We start from the raw sequence: 22,388 nt of genomic DNA, 5'->3' as shown, positions 1-22,388 counted from the left end.
AGGCCGAGTGTATAGATTGAGAAGAGTAAGGGTCCTAGGACAGAGCCTTGAGGGACACCAACAGAGGGGGGGCGAGATGAAGAGGTAGTATGGGAGTAGGAAACGCTAAATGTGCGGTTGGCAAGGTATGAGGAGATCCAAGATAGGGCGAGGTCTTTGACCTCTATATCTATGATATATATATCTATATCATGCTCAAATACGCAAATTATTTTTTTCACTTCTGTGAGGCCCCAAAAATGTTTTGCTACTCACTGACAGATAAGTAATAGTCCTTATATCTCAGAAGGGTGAAATAGGGTGATAAATACTATTCTTGTCGCTATTTATTTACTGTATTGGTTTCCATGTTGGGTGCATTACATAGGAAGGTGTCACACCTGTATCTGTCTTCTCCATCTCCGCCTACAGCCACAAGGAAGCCTTATAGACTGTAGGAGGCAGAGTTAACACTTCTCCTTCCAGTTGGGCTGGGTCACACACGAGGGCTGATAAAATATTTGACTGTGCCAGCAGCAAAAGGGTGCATGTGCGGCTTCCTCTATATATACAACCTGCAAGGCAGAGCTTTCTCAGACAAGTTATAGACAGCTGCTGCCGAACACATAACAACCAGCACGGCCTCCGGTATAAAGGTAGGACTGCTTGTAGTATATATACAATATGTGGCTACAGGTATAGATGTCTTCGCTGCAGTTACATTTGTGGCATTTTGATTAGTATTAGTCCTATACATTATTTGATAGTTCTATGCAAATCAATTATTTGAAGTTTTATGAATGAATTGTTAGATTTAGACAATGATTATATATTTTGATACAGCAATATTCCAATAGCCTAGAACCCAATGATCAGCAATCTATGGGAGGCTGGACCATTGATACCCTACATTCAATATTTTTGTCGAATTTTACATCTATCTAGTGAAGGAAGGCAGCACACCAAAAAAAACAGTGGACTGTTTTATTAGCCCAGTGGCGACATTTTGGTTCCATAACAAAATATTTCACAAGCTTGAAAAAGATTCTGTTCTGGAACAGGAACATCACCCCTGACCCAATAAACAATCTACTTTTTTACTTAAAAAAAAATATTTGTAAAGTGCTGACTCTCCATTCTTCACTACATTGAAAAACAATTTGAATAAATGTCTATGAGGCTTGGCATCGAAACAGAATATTCTGGTGCGGCTTCACTAAAATTTTGTATCTATCTATCTATCTATCTATCTATCTATCTATCTATCTATTTATCTATTTATCCCATATCTATCTATCTATCTATCTATCTATCTATCTATCTATCTATCTATCCCATAGCTATCTATCTATCTATCTATCTATCTATCTATCTATCTATCTATCTTTCTATCTATCCCATATCTATCTATCTATCTATCTATCTATCTATCTATCTATCTATCTATCTCATATCTATCTATCTCATATCTATCTCATATCTATCTATCTATCTATCTATCTGTTTATCTATTTATCCCATATCTATTTATCTATCTATCCCATAGCTATCTATCTATCTATCTATCTATCTATCTATCTATCTATCTATCTATCTATCTATCTATCTATCCCATATCTGTCTATCTATCCCATATCTATCTATCTATCTATCTATCTATCTATCTATCTATCTATCTATCTATCCCATATCTATCTATCTATCTATCTATCTATCTATCTATCTATCTATCTATCTATCTATCTATCCCATATCTATCTACAAGTATCTCTATCTCATATCTATCATCCATTTGTCCAAGAATGTATTTTTCTATGTGCTTTGTGAGTGTGGCCACTATTAACAATTAGTAACCAATTCATATATGAAGCCTTGGTGCTCGTGCACACAGCCGACTTTGTCACACGAGTGCTATCCTTGATTTTCACTGATAACATTGGTACTTATGATATTATATGGGGCTGTGCAAATGTCTTATTTTTTTCTCTTTTCGATCTGTCTGCAGAAAATAAAATCAGTGACATGTCCACTAAAAAAAAAATCGGACTGCACTCAGATTACATCTGAATGTGATCCAATTTTAAGAATGGAGGAGGAATAGAATGGAGACAGAATAGAGAAGGTGGAGAAAGTTTTTCACTTCTGTTCACCTCCAAGAAAAACTGATGCCACTCTGCTCAACCTCTGATCAGAGTAATCGGACAGTTTTTCTCGGATGTGGAGAAAACGGTTGTGTGAAGCTTCCCTTATAGAGGATCTTTCAATCGAATTTTTAATTTAAACTGAGCGCCTCTTCCGATTGCTGCTGCTCCATTGATTATGGAACAGGTTTTCATTTTCTTTCTTGCCCCTCTATTCCAAAGCTATATCCCCTGGGATATAATGGTGCAAATTTTCCCCTTTAACCAACTAGGAGTATAACACAAAACTTCCCTATGGGCATGACCGTGTTTTGATTGGTCTAAATTAGAAAAAAATAAGCAAATGGTCGAAGAAGTTCTGTGGTACATGCCGAATTGTTAAAGGGGAAAATTTGCATTTTTACTACTGGGCGCATAGCTTTGGAATGGAGGGGTACAGAAAAAAAGAGAACTTTTTCCAGAATCAGTGGAGCAGCAAACCCTGTGTAGACTTAAGATGGTCATACATATGAGATAACTGTTGAGCAAACACGTATTCGGCTGGTAACGATCTCTCCCGTCTCCCTCATACATATGAGCGCTCGACTCAGCAATGGGCTCATGGGTTTTCATAGAGGAAACAGCAGAAGCCGCAGCTAGACAGTGCTGGCAGCCACATATCTTCTAAACGACAAAGGGACGGGCATCAATATTCAGTCTGCCCGACCCCAATCTCCTCCAATATCGTCTGTCAGGGCAACTAAGGAGGACCCCCATATACATTGGACTGGTGGCCTATCTTGGCGATATTGGGGAATTCTGCCAACTGTAGTCTAATGTGTATGGGCCCTAAACTTGTTTTCCTTTGTTACCTCCCTACATCTGTTCCCCATTTTACTGTCTGTAGTTTAGCAAAGTAGAAGATTGCAGTATTAGGCCGCCGTCACACTAGCAGTATTTGGTCAGTATTTTACCTCAGTATTTGTAAGCCAAAACCAGGAGTGGGTGATAAATGCAGAAGTGGTGCATATGTTTCTATTATACTTTTCCTCTATTTGTTCCACTCCTGGTTTTGGCTTACAAACACTGATGTAAAATACTGACCAAATACTGCTAGTGTGACGGCAGCCTTAGTCCACACATAGGTTTTCTTTGAGTGGGTATGGAGACACATAAGTCTGCATTGTAGCTGCATACCTAAACAATAGGATACTTTTCTTCAACAGTCTGTAAATTAGCTCTTTTTTTTAAACTAATTTTGGTTCCATTGGAAAATCATAACAATCCAGTAATAATTATAGGTTAGCACATTGCTGCAGAATGGTCGGTTTATTCTGGGATTCCGCCTGTATCCCCCTAAAAAAAAGGATTCAGGCAAACCCGCGATAATGGTATAAACTGCAATGAGACAAACTCAGTTCAAATGAGTGGATTCAGGAGGAACCCCCAAACTCTAGGCAGAAAATGAATTGTGAACATACCCAAAGGCTACTGAAAGAGGACCTGTCACTCGCCATAAACTTATTTTTTTTAATTGCCACGCTTTCCCTATATCCAGCTTTTTTAATTGTTTTGTTCCTGTGCCTCTCCATCACTGAGAATTGGCCCCTCTTCCCTTCTAGCCTTTTTAGCCAAGTGGGCATGATTCTAAACTCTCCTTGATGGGAGTTTTCTAAAGGCCAAAAAAAAACAACAACCTAGATTTATGTACAGGGAAGAGGGGGGCATATCTCAGAGATGAAGACAATCGGGAGCAAAAAAGTAAATACTTATAATGCCAAATTCAGGAAACCAGTGGTATTTACACCAGGTAAAAAAAATGCATCATTACAGGTCCTCTTTACATGGTACTTGTTATTTCAAAATATGTTTTATGTGTTATAGAAACTGAAACAGCACTCTGAAGTGAACAGCTCCAGCAAGAGTGCGCACACAGAGCGGTGCATGGGCTCAATGGAAAGTGGTATCTGGACCAATGTACCTTCTATTGAGCCTGTACAGGAGCTGAGCACTTCATAGCAGCGTTTTGAGGGACCCAAACCCACAACAATTGGCAACAATTCTCAGCATCCATTAAAATCATATGAAATGATAGGTATCCTTTTTGGAGAGGAGCCACGTTTTTCTAATTCTGTTCTACCCCATTAAGGGTATATTCATATATCCCAAAATTGTTCCAATTGGAAGTGACGTGTACTGTCCATTCATACCCATGATATTTTGTGTTGCTGCTCTCTCCATAAAAGCAATTTAACAATTAATTAGCCAAATCTAAATGTTTTATGCTTTTAGAACTCATAGCTTTGAAGTCTGTTAAGAATTACAGTTTCATTACGTAAGTAAATAAGGGGTCTTTGGTGCACCTTGGACAAGGCCATGGCCTAGGTGCACCTTTCTGCCCCCTTAATTTCAGTGCACTACCTTCCCCTGATGGTGATTGGCAGCTCTTGGTTTGGAGAGATACCTGGTCTAAATCCCAAGCCCTGCACACAATGACACAGGTGGGGCCGAGTTGGATTACAAAAGAAGCTGTGGATGATGCTGACAGGAGAAGGGTGAGAATGAGCACAATGTCAGTTAGTGCACACTGTCATCTCCCTGTCCTGTGTATGGTGGCGGCATGCTGCTGTGATGAGCAGGAACGGGAGATGAGAGTGCTCCCACACTAACATTGTGCTCATTCTTATCCCTCTTGTGTCAGCATCGCTGCGTTGCTTTTTAAACCTGTGTGCAGCGAGCGACTGCTGTACACAGGAGAGGAGAATGAGAACTCTGACCCCATACACAATGGCACTGTGGGTGTTTGGCCGCTGCAATATCAGTATGTGCAGCACTGGGGTGTTATATCAGACAGGACTCCAAAGTGAGAGCTGCCAATCACAATGAGGGGAGAGGTGGAGTATTGTAATTGAGGAGGCAGAAATGTGCACTGAGGCCCTCTCATTTACAAAAGTCATAAAACTGTTTTTCTCTTAAAGAGAACCAGTCACTATGTTTTTGCTATATAAAGTATGGCCAGCACCATTATTAGCAATGCTGTGAAAAAAAGTTACCAATACGGTCTGCAGATCCCCAAAATAGTTTTTATTATACTCACAGAAGTATAAGGGCAGAAGGGCTAAAGGCAGAGCAGCATATTGTATTGCACATGCGCTGGCTTTACTTCCGGGTCATTGGCGCGCTTTGACCTTGGCATGCGTATTACAGTACTTTGCTCTGCCCTCGGCAATGTAGGTAGGAGTGAGTCTGCACTGGAGCGCGATGCAGGATACTGTGTAGATGAGGAAGGATGCATGATCCACACGAAGCATGGAAGGAGGACGATGATCGCAAGAAGAGAGGAAGCGCCAGGTCAAGAAGACCAGATATGCCGGTCAGACCCACACCGCAGTGTATGTAAAGCTATTATTTAAGATCTGCCAACTGGATTGGAGACTTTTTTACAGCATTCCAGTATGCTGTAAAAAATGCCCTAATGATGATGGCTGTACTTTATATGGAAAAAACCTGGTGACAGGTTCCCATTAAACACATTTATGAAAAAATATCTGACCTCAAATGACTATTGAACTTTAGCTATGTATAACAAAAATTGATATGCCATAGATAGATAGATTAGATAGATACTGTAGACTAAATGAATGTCCTTTCACTAATAGGCTTTCAGCCTTGTGCCCAGCACCTCAAGTGCCATGATATTTCATACCATCCCCCATTGTGTTGATGATGATAATGGTTCCCACAGGCCTTGGCACAGCCTGTAGTTTCCCAGACTTAAGCCCCCGTCTCACTAAGCGAGATCGCTAGCGAGATCGCTGCTGAGTCACAAGTTTTGTGACGCAACAGCGACCTCAGTAGCGATCTCGCTATGTGTGACACGTAGCAGCGACCAGGCCCCTGCTGTGAGATCGCTGGTCGTGTCGGAATGGCCTGGACCTTTTTTTGATCGTTGAGGTCCCGCTGGGTAGCACACATCGCTGTGTTTGACACCTTACCAACGACCTCGTTGACGACTCAGACACTGAATCGTCATAATAGCTCCCATGTGACATCGTTGTACAGGTCGCTACAGGTCGCTGGTGAGATGTCAAACAGTGAGATCGCAGCAGAGATCGTTGGGAAGATCTCACTGTTTGACATCTCACCAGCGACCATATAGCGACGCAGCAACGATCCCTGACAGGTCGTATCGTTGTTGGGATAGCTTTAGTGTCGCTAAGTGAGACGGGGCCTGGAGAGCCCTGAGTACCAAAGCAGCATTTTAAGATGCATCTTCAGCTGGTTCCTAATGAGCTTACCTAGACAGCTCCAGGCATGGACGGGTGGAGTGGGAGATCACCCTATTCTTTAGCAGCATCAATAATCCAGTCCAATTCTGGGTTTTAACCCAGCCAAAAACAAAGCTATGCCTCTTTTTCTGTTGCATACATTCCCAGGTTGGTTGTTAGATAGATATACGTAATTATTTAGAATTTATACATCATTCTTTTAGCTGTTAGGAGTTTGTTGAAGTTAGCGTACTTTATAATGAGCCACTTTTTCTTTCCTTTTAGGATTTTTCTCATTAAAAAGAGACATACAACAAAACACAATGTCTCAAGTGATACCCACCCATGTGTTAAGAGTTGGACAGACTGTATGTATGGCACCCAAAGATGATATTAGTGGCCTCAGACAAGTTGTTCATCCAAAAGGGATCTCGATTTCCTCAAAATGTTCCTACTACACTTCAGAGAGCTACGTCGAACAGATGACATCACAAGTAAATGGTCACAATTTGGCCGAGACCCTTCCTTATGGTGGACACAAATCCATGAATGTCCACCAACCTTTACCAGGAAAAAATGGTATAAAATTAATGAATGCAAAGCAACCATCAGAGGCTGAGGTCTGCAATGTAGGAGATCCTCTATCTCCATCACTGGACATCTCCATAGACAACCTGAACCAACTCATTTTACAGTTAGATCCTACTTTTCAACCCTTGCCTGTAAACTCTGACTTGATTAAGAAAAAACTTGACTCTTCCCCAAGTAGACCAGTTGCTACCAAAGTTACCAATTCTCCAGGTAAGAAAATTATAAAGTAAAGTTAAATAACAAGACCTAAGTTGAATATCAATTTTTGTTCTTAAAATTCAAATGATATGTACTATTACCTATGGAATAGAATGGACATCTGTACCTAAAAAATACAAACCTAACATTAGAGGAACCCTTATTTAATCACTTCCAAAACACATCTTTTGCACCAAGATTAGTTTCAGGCATGGTCACATATACTGGTACCAAGAGATACGCTAGATCAACTCAATTATGAGAGTACCCAATATTTGGAACTCTGAATGTGTTAGCACCACGCTGGGTCCCTGCTCTGACAGGCAGTTCACTCACCCGCACTGCAATCATTTCCTTATGCTCTGCATGCTCCCAGCAGCACTTCCAGCCGGGTCTCTAGTCATGTTCTAAGGGCACACGCTCGCTCCCGCCCTCTAAGGGTATGTGCACACTTTGAGGATTCGTGTGCAGATTTTTCCGTGCGGATTCAGAAAAATCTGCAGGTAAAACGCCCTGCGTTTTACCTGCGGATTACCTGCGGATTTACCGCTGTTTTTGTGCGGATTTCACCTGCGTTTTTACATCTGCGGATTCCTATTATGGAACAGGTGTAAAACGCTGTAGAATCCGCACAAAGAATTGACATGCTGCAGAAAATAAACCGCAGCGTTTCCATGCAAAATTTTCCGCAGCATGTGCACTGCGGATTTGGTTTTCCATAGGTTTACATGGTACTGTAAACCGCATGGAAAACTTATGCAAATCCGCAGCATAAAATCCGTTGTGGATCCGCAGCTAAATCCGCAATGTGTGCACATACCCTAATAGGGCCAGAGTGTGCACTTGCTATTTCTTCCCCAGCCAATGGTTTTGAGGCATTTTGTATAAATTGCTTCCTCCCCACTGGGGAAGGTGCCTGAGCAACCTTCCTGTTTACGAAAAGTCGCATACCAGTGCAAGTCCTGTTTGCTGAGCTCTAAGAACAAATCCTGCTTGCTGCACTCAGATGCAAATCCTGCTTGCTGCACTCATCTGCAAATCCTGCTTGCTGCACTCAGATGCAAATCCTGCCTGCTGCACTCTAAGTACTAATCCAGCTGCACTCGGATGCGAACTTTGTCAGCTACACTCTGATACAAGCTCTACCTGCTGCTCCGTCCAGTCAATCCTTCTGGGTCCAGCTGTTGCGTGTCCATTGGTCTGTCCTGGAGTGGCACCTGGCGTGCATCGGGAGCCAAGTCTAACCTCACCATCAGAGGCTCTAGTGAACAGTCCATTGCTCGCTTAGTCACGCCCCTCCAGGCTCTCCACGGTCCGTGGCACAGTGGTTCCACAAACCACGTCCGTGACAGAAGTAGAACTCAGGCCAAAACACTTACTGCTACCTCTCGCAAATTGATGGCAATCTTATCTCTGACAATGTTAGTCAAATGTATGCACATTTTAGATAAGAAAAGCCCAGAAGGGAAATTTCCACTTTTTCCTTTGTGCACATTATAATGGACCTCCTTTGAGATGACACAACTGAATTATACATTTCATGTGGCTTTGGAATAATGTTTTAGTTTTACATCTATTACTAGTCTACTGCCAGACGCAACAAACAAATTATACAGCCTCCCAAGGGTTTGGCAGAAAATATGAGCTGAGTACTGACTTGTTATATTTGTGATCATTATGAAATGTGATGCCTGCAAGGCTTGCTTGTTCTGATTAAATCAGACCATCCCAGTGAGGCAGCACATACAAGAAAATGTTTGCCTTTATGTAAAGATCCTCAAAACAGCCGTCATATCCCAGGTTTATGCCTTCAGGAGCGGGAGTGGTCCATGATGTCAAAGGATACGTAGACAGTGTAGGATTAGCGTCTTGGGTTTGCATGCTTAGCTAAATAAGGCTAGATCTGGTATGTTGCGTAATGAAAACATTACTGTTGAAATTGGAGGGATTTTGCGGGAATAATCACTGTTGTCTATGTATCTGCAGAAAACTCCAAAATATTAAGTTGTTCATAAGAACTTTTCAATTACGTCCCTTTTTTTCAGACCATATTTCCCGTGACAGATTTTCAGGTCCACCCTATATAATGCACACTAGGCATCATCTTTAAGAAAATCACCAATAAATGCAATTTTAGGTGGTTGTCTCAAAGAGAGCTCATTTATGTTGGTTTGGGCCATTATCTGTAGTATTTACCTACGATAGAATAATAATATCTAAGGTGACTAGAACATACTACTTGCGGATATTTGAAGAACATCAACGGATCTCAACTAAAAAGTGTACACATATCCTATAAGGTTTTCTAACTTTCTAGCTATCTTCATAAGAGTTTTTGTGAGCAAACTTTTAAGCTGCCAACATGTCTTAGTTAGTGGACAGATATCTCTCTTGACTACACCTCTTTACGCCCAATGTTCATGTATTTTCAATCGGGTTTCAGCTTGAACAAATATAATAACATGTTATTTGCTTTACTTGACTCCACTTTAGATGGGAGGAATTCAGTCGTTTTGGCTTCAGGCACTAGACGTTAATCTATATTTGACTTTGCTTCTGTTCTAGCAAGTAAAAAATCTGAAGCAGAACAACCTTTCTATGCAGGAAAGGAGAAGTGTAACATTACATAATGTCTAGAAGTCAACATACTGTTATTTTTTTCTTAGAGATAAAGTGTGTTGAAGTAAATCCACCAAAGGTGATTTGTCATCATGAAAATATACAAAGATCTTCAAGTCCCACCCCAAAAAGTGAGGGTATCTTGATTGCTCGGGGAACACAGTCGGAAAGCATAAGCCCTAGTGGTAGCCTAATTTTTAGTGAGCCACAGTCACATGTGCTCCATGATCATCCCCAACGTCCTTTGAATGGAGGATCCTATCCGGCTACCGCAACTATTACTATTCCACGTCAAAAGTCAAATCAGCAAAATCAGATTGTATCTACTTCATATGGCTCAGATAACACATACCAAACAAGACCCTCATTCCGCACCAGTGAAGCCTCCATGTCCACCAGCCCTGGATCAGACACCAGTTATATTTTGGGAAGGTGAGCATTCTTGAATTATAACGGGTAATGTATTGAAATGTTTTTATGACATGGGCTTTTTAACTCCTTTTTAGCACCATTGCAGTAGAATGGCAAATCAATTTTTGATAGTATCACCAGTCATCACTGATATAGCGTAATCAATAAAGGATGATGTACTTTCAAGTATAGTGTCATAGCAAAGCTATCATTGCCATCGTCTTTAGTATAGTATTTAAATGCCCTGGCCAGAACATAGTGCCTTGATGGCATCCCACTGGTTCCCAGCAAGGACATATTTCACACTAGCACCCTTTCTAGTATTTAATTTCATATTCTTATTCATGTTATTTTCTTTGCTTCCACAGTACTCACTCCCTACAGTATGATGATACTGATGGCCACTTTCATTCAAGGTTGTCAGAAAGTCCTTTTGGTTCACAGGGATCATTTTCTAATTTACACAGCCCAATAATAACATCACCTAATGCACATATAAACAACTTTGACCACAATGGCAGTTTTGGATATTTCAAGACCTATCCAAATAATTCTACAAAGAGCCATGCCAACAGTTGCCCACCATCAGTGAACAACTCTACCATGGACATCCCCATCCTTCTGGTCAATGGATGTCACTACCCAGAAAATATGGATATCTCTTCAAAATCTTCTAGACAATTGCCGGGTGGAAATCGCCAAAAAGTGGCTTTAAGTTTCAGCAAAACCTCATCTGAATCTTCAATCCCAACATGTTCAGATGGTAAGTGACATATCTGTTTTCATTGATATGACAATAACTAATAGTGGAGATTCCTATGTTTTTATACGTTATCTTTTTTTACATAGGTTCCATGAAAGATGGACAGCCTGGCATGAAGTTTGTTATGGAGACATCCAAGCAGTGGTTTAAACCTAACTTGACAAGAGACCAAGGTAAAATGACATCTGGCATCTTCTGAGTGGAATTATTATTATTATTATTTATTTATATAGCACCATTAATTCCATGGTGCTGTACATGAGAAGGGGTTACATCAAAATACAAATATCACTTACAGTAAACAAAACTAACAATGACAGACTGGTACAGAGTGAAGAGGACCCTGCCCTTGCGGGCTTACATTCTACAGGATTATGGGGAAGGAGACAGTAGGTCGAGGGTTGCAGTAGCTCCAATGGTGTTGAGGTGGCTGTGTGGTCTTTACAGGCTGTAGGCTTCTTTGAAGAGATGGGTTTTCAGGTTTCTTTTGAAGGATCCAAAAGTAGTGGATAACCGGATGTGTTGGGGCACTGAATTCCAGAGGATGGGTGATATTCGGGAGAAGTCTTGGAGGCGATTGGATGAGGAGCGAATAAGTGTGGAGGAGAGAAGGAGGTCTTGGGAGGACCGGAGATTACGTGAGGGAAGATATTGAGAGATTAGTGTGGAAATATACGGAGGAGAAAGATTATGGATGGCTTTGTAGGTCAGTGTTAGTAATTTAAACTGGATACGCTGAGAAATTGTGAGCCAGTGAAGGGATTTGCAAAGAGGGGAAGCAGGAGTGTAGCGAGGAGAGAGATTAATTAGTCAGGCAGCAGAGTTAAGGATGGACTGGAGGGGTGCGAGATTGTTAGAAGGTAGGCCACAGAGGAGTATGTTGCAGTAGTCGAGGCGGGAGATGATTAGGGCATGCACGAGCATTTTGGTAGAGTGTGGGTTGAGGAAAGGACGGATTCTGGAAATATTTTTGAGCTGGAGGCGACAGGAGGTGGCGAGAATTATCACAATCTCTGGTTAGAATGATATCTTCCTGTTTTCAAAACTAGAAGTACTATGTGAAAGGTTGTTAGCCTGCATTGCTCATATAAAATACCAAGAAAAAAGGAAATGAATATACATGTTAAGCAGAATGGTGCATTGTGACACTTCCTATTCTGGCTATTTTTATTTTTTGGGAATGGATAAGCCCATGAGTAAATTCTCAGTACATTTCCACTGAAGATCAACATTTTTTTCTTCTTCGCTAGACTACTGAGATTCATATCATCATATGCCATTTTTATCACCTCATGTGCAAGGTTACAATTGAGGTCAGCTGGATTATCATTGAGGCAGGCTATTTTTTGCATATTTATGGTTCTGAATAAACCTGGTTTCTGACTTCAATTTACTACCAAGCAGAAGGAGATTGGTTTAACAAATGTTAAAACTGGACTTTCTGGTCATGAAAAAGTCAATGTATTGTCATAGATGTCAAAAAAGTTACTGTAATCTAATCCTGGACTTTCTATCATTTTAATAACAGCCATTGAGTTGCTGAAAGACAAAGAGCCTGGAGCATTCATCATCCGGGACAGCACTTCCTACCGTGGTTGCTTTGGTTTGGCAGTGAAAGTTCCAGCACCGCCATTAAAGACAGGTTAGTTTACCTTCATGGGTCCACATTGGGTAGATATGGTAATCTTACTCCCCAGAAGCTGAACGCAAACATCATCTAATGTGTATGGGGGACTTTTGTTTCTCCCGTCAGATGATGTTAGAGAAGAGAAGGATTGGGTGTGTTGAATTACAACACCCAATTTGTTCTTCAAGGAGATAAGTCATCAACAGGAGCATCAGGCAGGGGCTTATTCCGCATACCCTATTGAAGCCAAAAGCTTGGATAAGCTTGCATGTGTATGGAGGGATGGGGAGAAATAGTTGTCAGCCAAATGCTATGCATGGTGTATGTATGTAAGGGTTAAGTGACACCATTCTGGCTGTAAACAGACACTGCTGGCTTCCCCATACTCTATTACAGTTATAGGTGTATGTTCTAGTAGCAGTTTCACTTTGATGTCTTTGATGTTTGTACAGTGCTTTGTCCTTTCAACTAAATTATGAGAGAAGTAATTGGAGTTTATTTGTGCAGGTACAGTCAGATAACATTAGTCATTCATCTAGAATGGTGAAAGTTTGAGGAGGACTTTGTCAAGAGTCACTTCTGACTCACAAAGCCTCACCCATTCATGTCCTAGAAGTTCAGAAGTCTTCTCCCTCATACACATGAGCGCTCGGCTTGGTTGAGCAATCAAGTGTTTATTCAATGGGGAAAGAGGAAAAAGCCACCACTGCCAAACTTTTAGGGCCACGGCTTATCTCCTCTGTAATCAAAAGGATCGGGCGTGAAAACTATTAACTGCCCGATCTTTCTCCACAGATGAAAATCTGTTATGTGAGGGTTGGGAGGCCCCCCATACATATCAGATGGTAGGCTAGTCCCACTGTAGTTGGCAGGTACTTCTAACTTTGATCTAATTTGTATGGAGGGCTTTAGAAATAAGATGTTTTGTTCTCAGAAATCATAACTATATTAACCCTTAAACTGTAAAGCCTATGATCATCATTGTAGGAGAAGGAGCAGTTCCCTAGAATTTAATTCATATCTTATTGCATCTTCATAGTAGCCGCATAGGGTACAGGTATCATCAAAGTGAAGACATAACGTGAAGTTTGCAGGTCCCAGTGAAATATCTGTAACCTTCCCACCCCTACTCTGTGCATTTATAACACTGGTGTCTTGCTATTTGGCAGATTTGGGTCCATGCAGGCAGCAAAGCCAAGAGTGACTGCTGTACAGTCCATGAAGAGTCTGAGACTGGCTTAAGTTAAGCCTTCTGTAGACATCGTAATATTGTCATGTTACTTGGGGAAATATGCCCACTTGACACACCTTCTACACATTTGAAGAGATGGTGGAAGACAACTACCAGTCTCCACTGTCTCAAGAAGACCATCACTACGAGGATGGCTCCATTTTTATTTTGTTGTAGTCTCCTCTCTCCTAAACTAAAATCTGTTTAATTAACAGGTAATGTGACTAATGAAGTTGTCCGACATTTCCTGATTGAATCGTCGTCAAAAGGCGTCCATGTGAAAGGAGCGGCAGAGGAACCATATTTTGGTGAGTATGAATGTGGTTTGTTTTTACTGTCCATGGCATTGTTGTAGGCCATCAGTCTGAACATACATTATATTTCATTGTAGGAAGTCTCCCTGCATTCGTATATCAGCACACCATCACCCCCTTATCGTTACCATGCAAGCTGCTCGTTCCACTTAGAGGTATGTACAAATAATTCTCTCCTCAAATACAGATTATATTACAAATTATAACCTCACTTTAAACAATATTAAGTAATATGATGACTCAATTGTTACGCGTTGTTCAAAGGTGCTGTACAAGTCTAAGAAATATTTTAGGCTTTTCTAGAAAAAAGCGCCACTCCTGTAAATGTATTATGTGTGGTATTGCAGCTCAGCCAGCTATTCATAATTTTTACCTTTGGGGAACACAAAATGTATTCTGAACTGATGAAGGCTAAATAACCACTGTTTTCCTTTTGTAGGTCAAAATGATTGTGACATTAGCTCTGACTTTTCCCCAGAAGGCGTTTGTGAGTCCAAGTCTTCAGCAGGTAAATGTAAGGAGCTAATTGTGTGATTCTGATAATCATTCATCCTGTCAATTTATAAAATCATTATTTGAAGGGGCGTCCAGAATTAAAAACATGAGTCTGCTTGTTTTTTATCAGAAACACCACCACTCTTGAGCTGTGTCTGGTATTGCAGATTAACCTTTATACTCTTCAGCTGCAATACCACACGCGATATGTGGACGAGAGTGAAGGTGTTTCTGGAAAATAAAATGCATAGGTGAACAGGATTGTGTATATTGCATAGACAAGCTATGTCTAAAGCCAGAAATCCAATATGGTCTCCATGTCTATGGGCAGCACTGGTTACCAGAAGATTTTCTTTGGAAGAAAAATGTCCAACTCTCACCTAATGTCAGTAAGCTCCTTAAAAGTAACCTGTTTTCTGTATTCCTCCCAGCATGCAACCTGTTATATCTGAACTCGGTCAGTACCGAGACACTGACAGGATCTAGCGCTATCCACAAAGCTGTGACAACCACTTTTCAAAGAGCAGACCACATAGTCCCAACCATTGTGAACTTCAGAGCCGTAGACCAAGGAGTCACCTTGACCGATGTTCAACGCAAGTACGGATTGCACTAATTCACTATTTTTTTGGCACTTTCTTCCTTTGACTTATGGTTGACCGATTGACTAGACTGATGAATCTCTTCACCTTCCAGGGTATTTTTCAGACGCCACTATCCTGTGTCTTCCCTCAGCTTCTGTAGTGTTGATCCTGAGCACAGAAAGTAAGTAATCTGCAAACATTTTCTACATATGATGGGAGGAGGACTATATGTGACCACTGGTTAGAAATAATGTTCCCAAATGCAGCAATAACAGTCCGTTCATATTTGTGCCAAGGTGTCCATTCACAACGGAAGCCTTTTTGGGACAACAAATAACAATGGCACCTTATCTGTCATGGTGTCCTTTGTTTTGATGTCAATAATAGCACTGCATTCCCAATGTCAAATCTAATGGCAGTGGCAGCTGTGGAACTGAACTTACCTTCCAAGGTATTTGGGAACATAGCCTATGTCTAACGGGATCATATCAGCAAGGATGGTAGAGTTATCAATAGCTCAATATTTGCGGTGGCAGTTTGTGTTCATGCTCCCACTCCTCTATACTTGTAACATGGAACTAAAACCATAATATGATGCACAAATATTATCACTACAATGTGCGTATATAATATCCCAAAATTGTATAAACAATAGCCCAATACAAGGTAGAAATAACAGTCCTTTATAGTGCATACATAAAACAAATATACCTGACACAAATAATGCAACTCTATATTGCATAATTAATACCACTGTGTAATATATAAATGTTATCCCTATACAATGCTTAAATAATACCTTCATATAGTGCCTATATAATACCCCAATACAATCTATAAATGAACCATAATACAGAACAAAAGTAATAGTCTTATACAGTGCCTAAATAAAACTATTACATAGGACACAATAATACCACTATATAGTGAAAATTAATACTAATATACCACTATACAATATAGAAATATGATCTCTATACAGTGCCTAAATAATACCCCAATACAATTTATAAATAAAACCATAATACAAGGCAGAAATAATAGTTTTATACAGTGCATAAATAATACTATTATGCAGGATACACATAATACCAATATATAGTGCAAATGAATACCAATATATTGCTATACAATATATAAATAGTATCCCTATACCATGCTGAAATAATACCCCAATACAATTTCCAAATAAAACCATGATACAGGGCATAAATAATACTATTATGAAGGACACAAATAATACTACTACAGCTCTCGCAAAAATTAAAAGACCACTTCACAGTTGTATAAAAATCAGCTTCTCTACATGTCTGACAGCCATTCCATTCCAGTGTCAGTTGAATTCCGACCAGAGAACACCTCATTCTACTTAATGTGCTTCTGATTAGGTGATGACCTGAACCAAATCTTATTTAGCGAAGGAAAGTATAAAAAACCCTGCTGTGGTGTTCACAATCCTCATGCAATAGGACAAGCTGGATGGCAAAACAAGTGCTAGTAATATCCCAAAAGTAATAGGAATGAAAAAATAACTTTTAACCATGCCAAAGGAGTTGAAAAGAAAAGTCTTGAGTGAGGAAAAGAAGGGCTCAATTCTGGCTTTACTAGCAGAGGGATACAATGAGAATCATGTTGCCTCCATCCTTAAAATTTCTAAGAGGGTAGTCCATTACAACAAGGTCAAGCAGCAGACATTGGGGACAACAAAGCTACAGACTGGCAGAGGGCAAAAACAACTCTCAACTGACCGGGATGACCGTCATCTTATTCGAATGTCACTCAGCAACTGCAGGATGACATCAACTGACCTACAAAAGGAATGGGGTAAATAGCAGCTCTGGTGAAGTGCACAGCAAGAACAGTTCGTAACAGGCTCCTAGAGGCAGGACTCAAGTAATGTAAAGCTAGAAAAAAGCCTTTCATCAATGAGAAGCAAAGGAGAGCCAGGCTGAACTTTGCCAAAGACCATAAGGATTGGACCATAGAGGACTGGAGTAAGGTAATCTTCTCTGATTAGTCTAATTTTCAGCTTTGCCCAACACTTGGTCATCTAATGGTTAGACGGAGACCCGGAGAAGCGTACAAGCCACAGTGTCTTGCACCCACTGTGAAATTTGGTGGATGATCGGTGATTATCTGGGGATGCTTCAGCAAGGCTGGAATTGGGCAGGTTAAAGGACGTATGAATCAAGTTACATACAAGGTTATCCTGGAAAAACAGTTGATTCCTTCTGCTCATGTAATGTTCCCCAACTCTGAGGACTGGTTTTTCCAGCAGGACAATGCGCCATGCCACACAGCTAGGTCAATGAAGGGGTGGATGAAGGACCACCACATCAAATCCCTGTCATGGCCGGCCCAATCTCCAGACCTGAACCCCATTGAAAACCTCTGGAATGTAATCAAGAGGAAGATGGATAGTCACAAGCCATCAAACAAAGAAGAATTGCTTACATTTTTGTAGCAGGAGTAGAATAAGGTCATCCAAAAGCAGTATGAAAGACTGGTGGAAAGCATGCCAAGACGCATGAAAGCTGTGATTAAAAATCATGGTTATTCCACAAAATATTGATTTCTGAACTCCTCCTGAGTTAATACATTAGTATTGTTTCTAAATGATTGTAAACTTGTTTTCTTAGCATTATTTGAGGTCTGCAAACAATGCATTTTTTTGATATTTTGACCATTTCTCATTTTCTGAAAAAAAATACAAAATTTAGTGCTTGGAAATTCGGAGACATGTTGTCAGAAGTTTATAGAATAAAAGAGCAATTTACATTTTACTCAAAAATATATCTGTGAAGAGAAAAATCAGACAAACTGAAAATTTTACAGTTGTCTCTTAATTTGTTGCCAGAGCTGTATATAGTGCATAATTAATACCACTGTGCAATATATAATTGTAAAAATCTTAGGAGCACACGTCTGGAAGCCAGGAGGCAGAGGGGTGGTGCTCTCCTGAACAACAAGCTTGAGAGAACTCCCTATAAATTTTAAACACCAGACAGGGACCTGCCATTATATTAATGACTGCCTCAGGCAGGAAACTGCAAGTACACCAGCACGTATCTATCTGCTTTGTCACAAAAAGTAGTTTCCCCGGGATAAAGCCTGAAAACCTGAGATTGGTCATGACTGTTAGGGACAAATAGTAACCAGGTAAATAATATTTGTTCACAATACTTAAGGTGCGATACCTGTTGATAACTGAGATATGGCTCATGTAGGCAATGATGAGGGATGTAGCAAGAGCTGGATGATGAGTAACAATGTCATATGACCACACAATACTCAATCTGGAGGTAGAAGCACGATGATGGGTGTCAGCTGTAATCTGAGGACTTGCCGGGGCAAGACAAGGGTGGAGTCCATCACTTCACACAAAGGATAGCTAGAAGGAAAGTAAATGAGCAAGCTGTGAGTAATACAACCGCCAGACTGTGCTGTGCGCATCATCGTGTCATCCACACTATAGCACTCATCAATTAAATATAACATGACATTAGGAACCTGTACCATGTATGGTCAGCAATGTCTTACTATTGCTTGGCTACCATAGCAGATCCTATAGGACGGACATGAATGGCAAATATGCCCAGTAATGTACAGTGGTGCACCGTCTCTTTAATATCACTACATAATTGGGCACATATTAACACATAGGTCTCTAAAAGTGGTTATTCACATTAGATAAAAGTCGTCCAAATTTGAGGATTGCTTTAGGGCTGTACCAGCCATACCATGAAGGCCAATGTCAAGGGAAATGAAGGATTAGGCATATTGTATGTCAACATGCCCGATCCTTGGTAACTACAGAAGGTAAACCACTGCCAGAGATCGCTTTTACCCCACTTTTCATTAGTAAAGATGAGCTTGCATGAAGTCAAGATAACTAGCTGTCGGCAGAACAAGAGGGATTCCACTGTAGGAGGAAAGTGAAGTCTACAAGTCATCCTCATTCTTTGCAGTTTATATTCATGTAGGATTTTTGTAGATTATAGTCTGAAGTTTCCTTTCATTCTTACTAGAAAATGTATATGGGGATTCTTATTGATGTAATACTGCTTAGTTGCCAGTAGAGGGAGCCCTCTGACTTGTCATACTTACATGTACATGTCATTTCTTTCAGATGGCAGAAGCAGTGCAGACCTTCCAGGTAAGACAGTGTGCAGATAAAACTACAGAAACTTTCTTCTACTTCAATGACTAAACATGCAATGAGACTCATTTACAATGGGGTTATATTAGACAGTTTGGGCGATTTGTTATCTAATCTAGACCGGCCTTTTACTTGATAGTCGAATAGGTGCAAGTAACTCTAATCTCTGTGGCCAGAATCTGACAAATACTTAGACATTCTTGTATAAACCAAGGATGAGATACAAGAGCCAGCGTGCCAAAACAAATGAAATTATTCCCAATATATACTACATAACTCGTGCTCGAGAAGCGGGCCATAACCAGGGGGGAAATCACCAATGGGGCAGATAACAAGGATTATAAATGATCTAGGGGACTACGGAATCTATCAATATTTGTGACGACAAATGTTTATCCAGGAGCATGAGATCCAGAATTATTGCCCACAACTCCTGTTCTGCGGCTGTCCACATTTACAAATAAAGGATCTACCCTTATCCAGGGACAGCGCCACATCTGCTCATAGGCTGTGTGCATTATTGCAGCTCCTTCCCATTAGGCCATGTTCACATGTTCAGTATTTGTCAGTGTTTCACATCAGTAATTGTAAGCCAAAACCAGGAGTGGGTGATAAATACAGAAGTGGTGCATATGTTTCTATTATACTTTTCCTCTATTTGTTCCACTCCTGGTTTTGGCCTACACATATTGATGTAAAATACTGACCAAATACTGCTAGTGTGACATGGCCTTACAGTCACTGGGGCTAAACTGCAATACCAAGCGCAGCCTGTGGACAAAAGTGGCACTGTTTCTGAAAAAAAAAAACCCATAGATCTTATCATCACTACTTCTTAACAAACCTATACACGCTATTTGATGCTGATAGTATTTAAAATCAAGGTTATTCCTCATGACAGCTCTCTCTTCTCATTAGGATATTTGGTTTTGTGGCAAAGAATCCATCAGATCCTTCGGACAATGTGTGCCATGTATTTGCTGAGTATGACGTCATTCAACCTGCCTCACCCCTGATTACCTATCTGACGAACCTGATACAGCAGCAAGAGAGAGTGTAATTCCTGCCCCCTCCACTAGTGGTGCTGCAGCTCATGTGTGGGACTATCCATATATTGTTCAAGAACCGGAAACTATGGATCCAGAAATGTGTGGCAGTCGGACCTGGCTTCATCAGAACCACCATTATAATATCTTTATTTATAGTATGTCTTATAGAACCAATGATGCGAGGACTGAACCAACAGACTCACAGTTTAATGGAAGTTAGAGATATCACTTTTCGATGTGATGACACTAAGTGGATATTGATGAACCACCTAAATGCCTTTCTGCCACGTTTGGTATTTTAAGAGGCAAAGTTAATGCCTTATCATTGTAAATTAATTTGAGGGAATGTTTTAAGCATTTATACGATATGGTATTATTGGAGAAATCGGTTCAAGGCAGGGGCGCATAGAATAGTCATGGATGAAGGTGCAGGGAACCATCAAAGGTTCTCCTTCTTGTCCTTAGAGGCTACGGTGTAGACTGCACATTGCTCTGGTTTTATGCCATTACATTAATGATCAGTATTACTTTTTAGGAATGTAAAAGGTGAGTGCAAGCCTTTTTAAAAGGGCTAGTTACAGAATTAATGGCTATTAATGTAAAGTTCCAATGTACAACTGTATTTACAATCCTCATACGGCCATATTTCAGCTGTGTGCTGTATGGAACTAAACACCCATGGAGGGTTTTTTCATTTTTGATATATATATATATATATATATATATATATATATATATATATATATATATATATATATATTGAATAAATGTGGCGTGATCCATACGGATGTATTCTTAGTGCCTATAGAGGGGGGAATGTCTTTGACATATAGAGTATTATACACTAAGTCCAGACAGTTCCATAGTACTGCCAACACTCTGCAGGCAAACCTACTAATCACCCATGAAGCTTTTGGTATGTTGAGCTAGTATATGAGGAAACCCATTTCTGACCCCCATTGAGTCCATGTGTCCACAGAAACCAATATTAAGTGCCAGTCGTAGTATTTCCACTGAAGCTTTCCTCTACAGTACAAGCTAATTGTGGGATCACTCCCATAATGACCCCCTATATGAGATACTACTGTCCAACCCAAACAACTCCATTACAAGACTCGTGTATCATTATTTTCTATTGCACTTTGTCCATGTTGGACTGTATTTACTGGATTTATATTATTTATATTTTTGTAGTTTATTATATTTTGTATTAGAAATATTTTTGAAATGTGTAGTTGAAAAATCTTATCTGTATAAACGAACATTGTAGGGATAATAAATCTTGTCTAGAACGGTTGGGATGCTGCATACCTGCTCTCATTGACGGTTCGGTCATTTTGCCTATTTTCTTCGTCTCGTCTGATACATAGACCTGTACAGATTAATCAAAAGATTATTAAATATCTATTGACGATCATCCTACTGGTTCTTTTTTCATTGTGCTTATGTGTTTAAAGAGGACCTGTCACTTGCCATAAACATGTAACATTTGCCTAATTGCAATTGCCGCTGTTCTCCTGAATCTGGCATTGTATTTCTTTATTTCCTTCGCCTCTGAGTTGCTGAAATATGGCACACTTTTTGCTGTATAAAAGTGTAATCTCTTTATCCAAGTGGGAATGGATGCCAGATTCAGAACAGCTGCATTTTCTCCAGGTAAAAAAATTACATATTTTATGACAAATAGCATGGTCCTCTAAGGGTTCTTATTAGGTTTTACCAACTAGATTCACCTTCCTGACAACCTAGCTGGGGTTATGACACTAAATTTGCCTTCCTGATAGCCTATCTGGGGGTATCACACTAAATTCACCTTCCTGACAGCCTAGCTGGGGGTATCACACTAAATTCACGTTCTTGATAGTCTAGCTCGGGGTATGACACTAGATTCACCTTCCTGACTGTCTAGCCTGGGGTATGACACTAGGATTCATCTTCCTGACAGCCTACCAGGGGCATGACACCAGATTCAAGTTCCTG

General features: G+C 40.3%; 1 protein-coding gene across 1 annotated transcript; it reads left to right on the top strand.

Moving 5' to 3' along the window:
* Positions 1-476: 476 nt before the first annotated feature.
* On the top strand, positions 477-21,825 carry TNS4 (tensin 4). Its single transcript, XM_077252415.1, has 13 exons — positions 477-635; positions 6,653-7,168; positions 9,823-10,207; positions 10,555-10,949; positions 11,036-11,122; positions 12,478-12,591; positions 14,023-14,115; positions 14,199-14,276; positions 14,561-14,629; positions 15,048-15,216; positions 15,313-15,381; positions 19,330-19,356; positions 20,278-21,825. The coding sequence occupies exons 2-13, from the start codon at positions 6,691-6,693 to the stop codon at positions 20,417-20,419; spliced, it is 2,106 nt and encodes a 701-aa protein (XP_077108530.1). The 5' UTR covers positions 477-635; positions 6,653-6,690; the 3' UTR covers positions 20,420-21,825.
* Positions 21,826-22,388: the final 563 nt, after the last annotated feature.

The sequence above is a fragment of the Ranitomeya variabilis genome, chromosome 4 (genome assembly GCF_051348905.1).
Source record: "Ranitomeya variabilis isolate aRanVar5 chromosome 4, aRanVar5.hap1, whole genome shotgun sequence".
Taxonomy (NCBI): Eukaryota; Metazoa; Chordata; class Amphibia; order Anura; family Dendrobatidae; genus Ranitomeya; species Ranitomeya variabilis.
The sequence above is the reverse complement of the archived record's forward strand: the minus strand, read 5'-3'. Positions and strand labels throughout refer to the sequence as shown.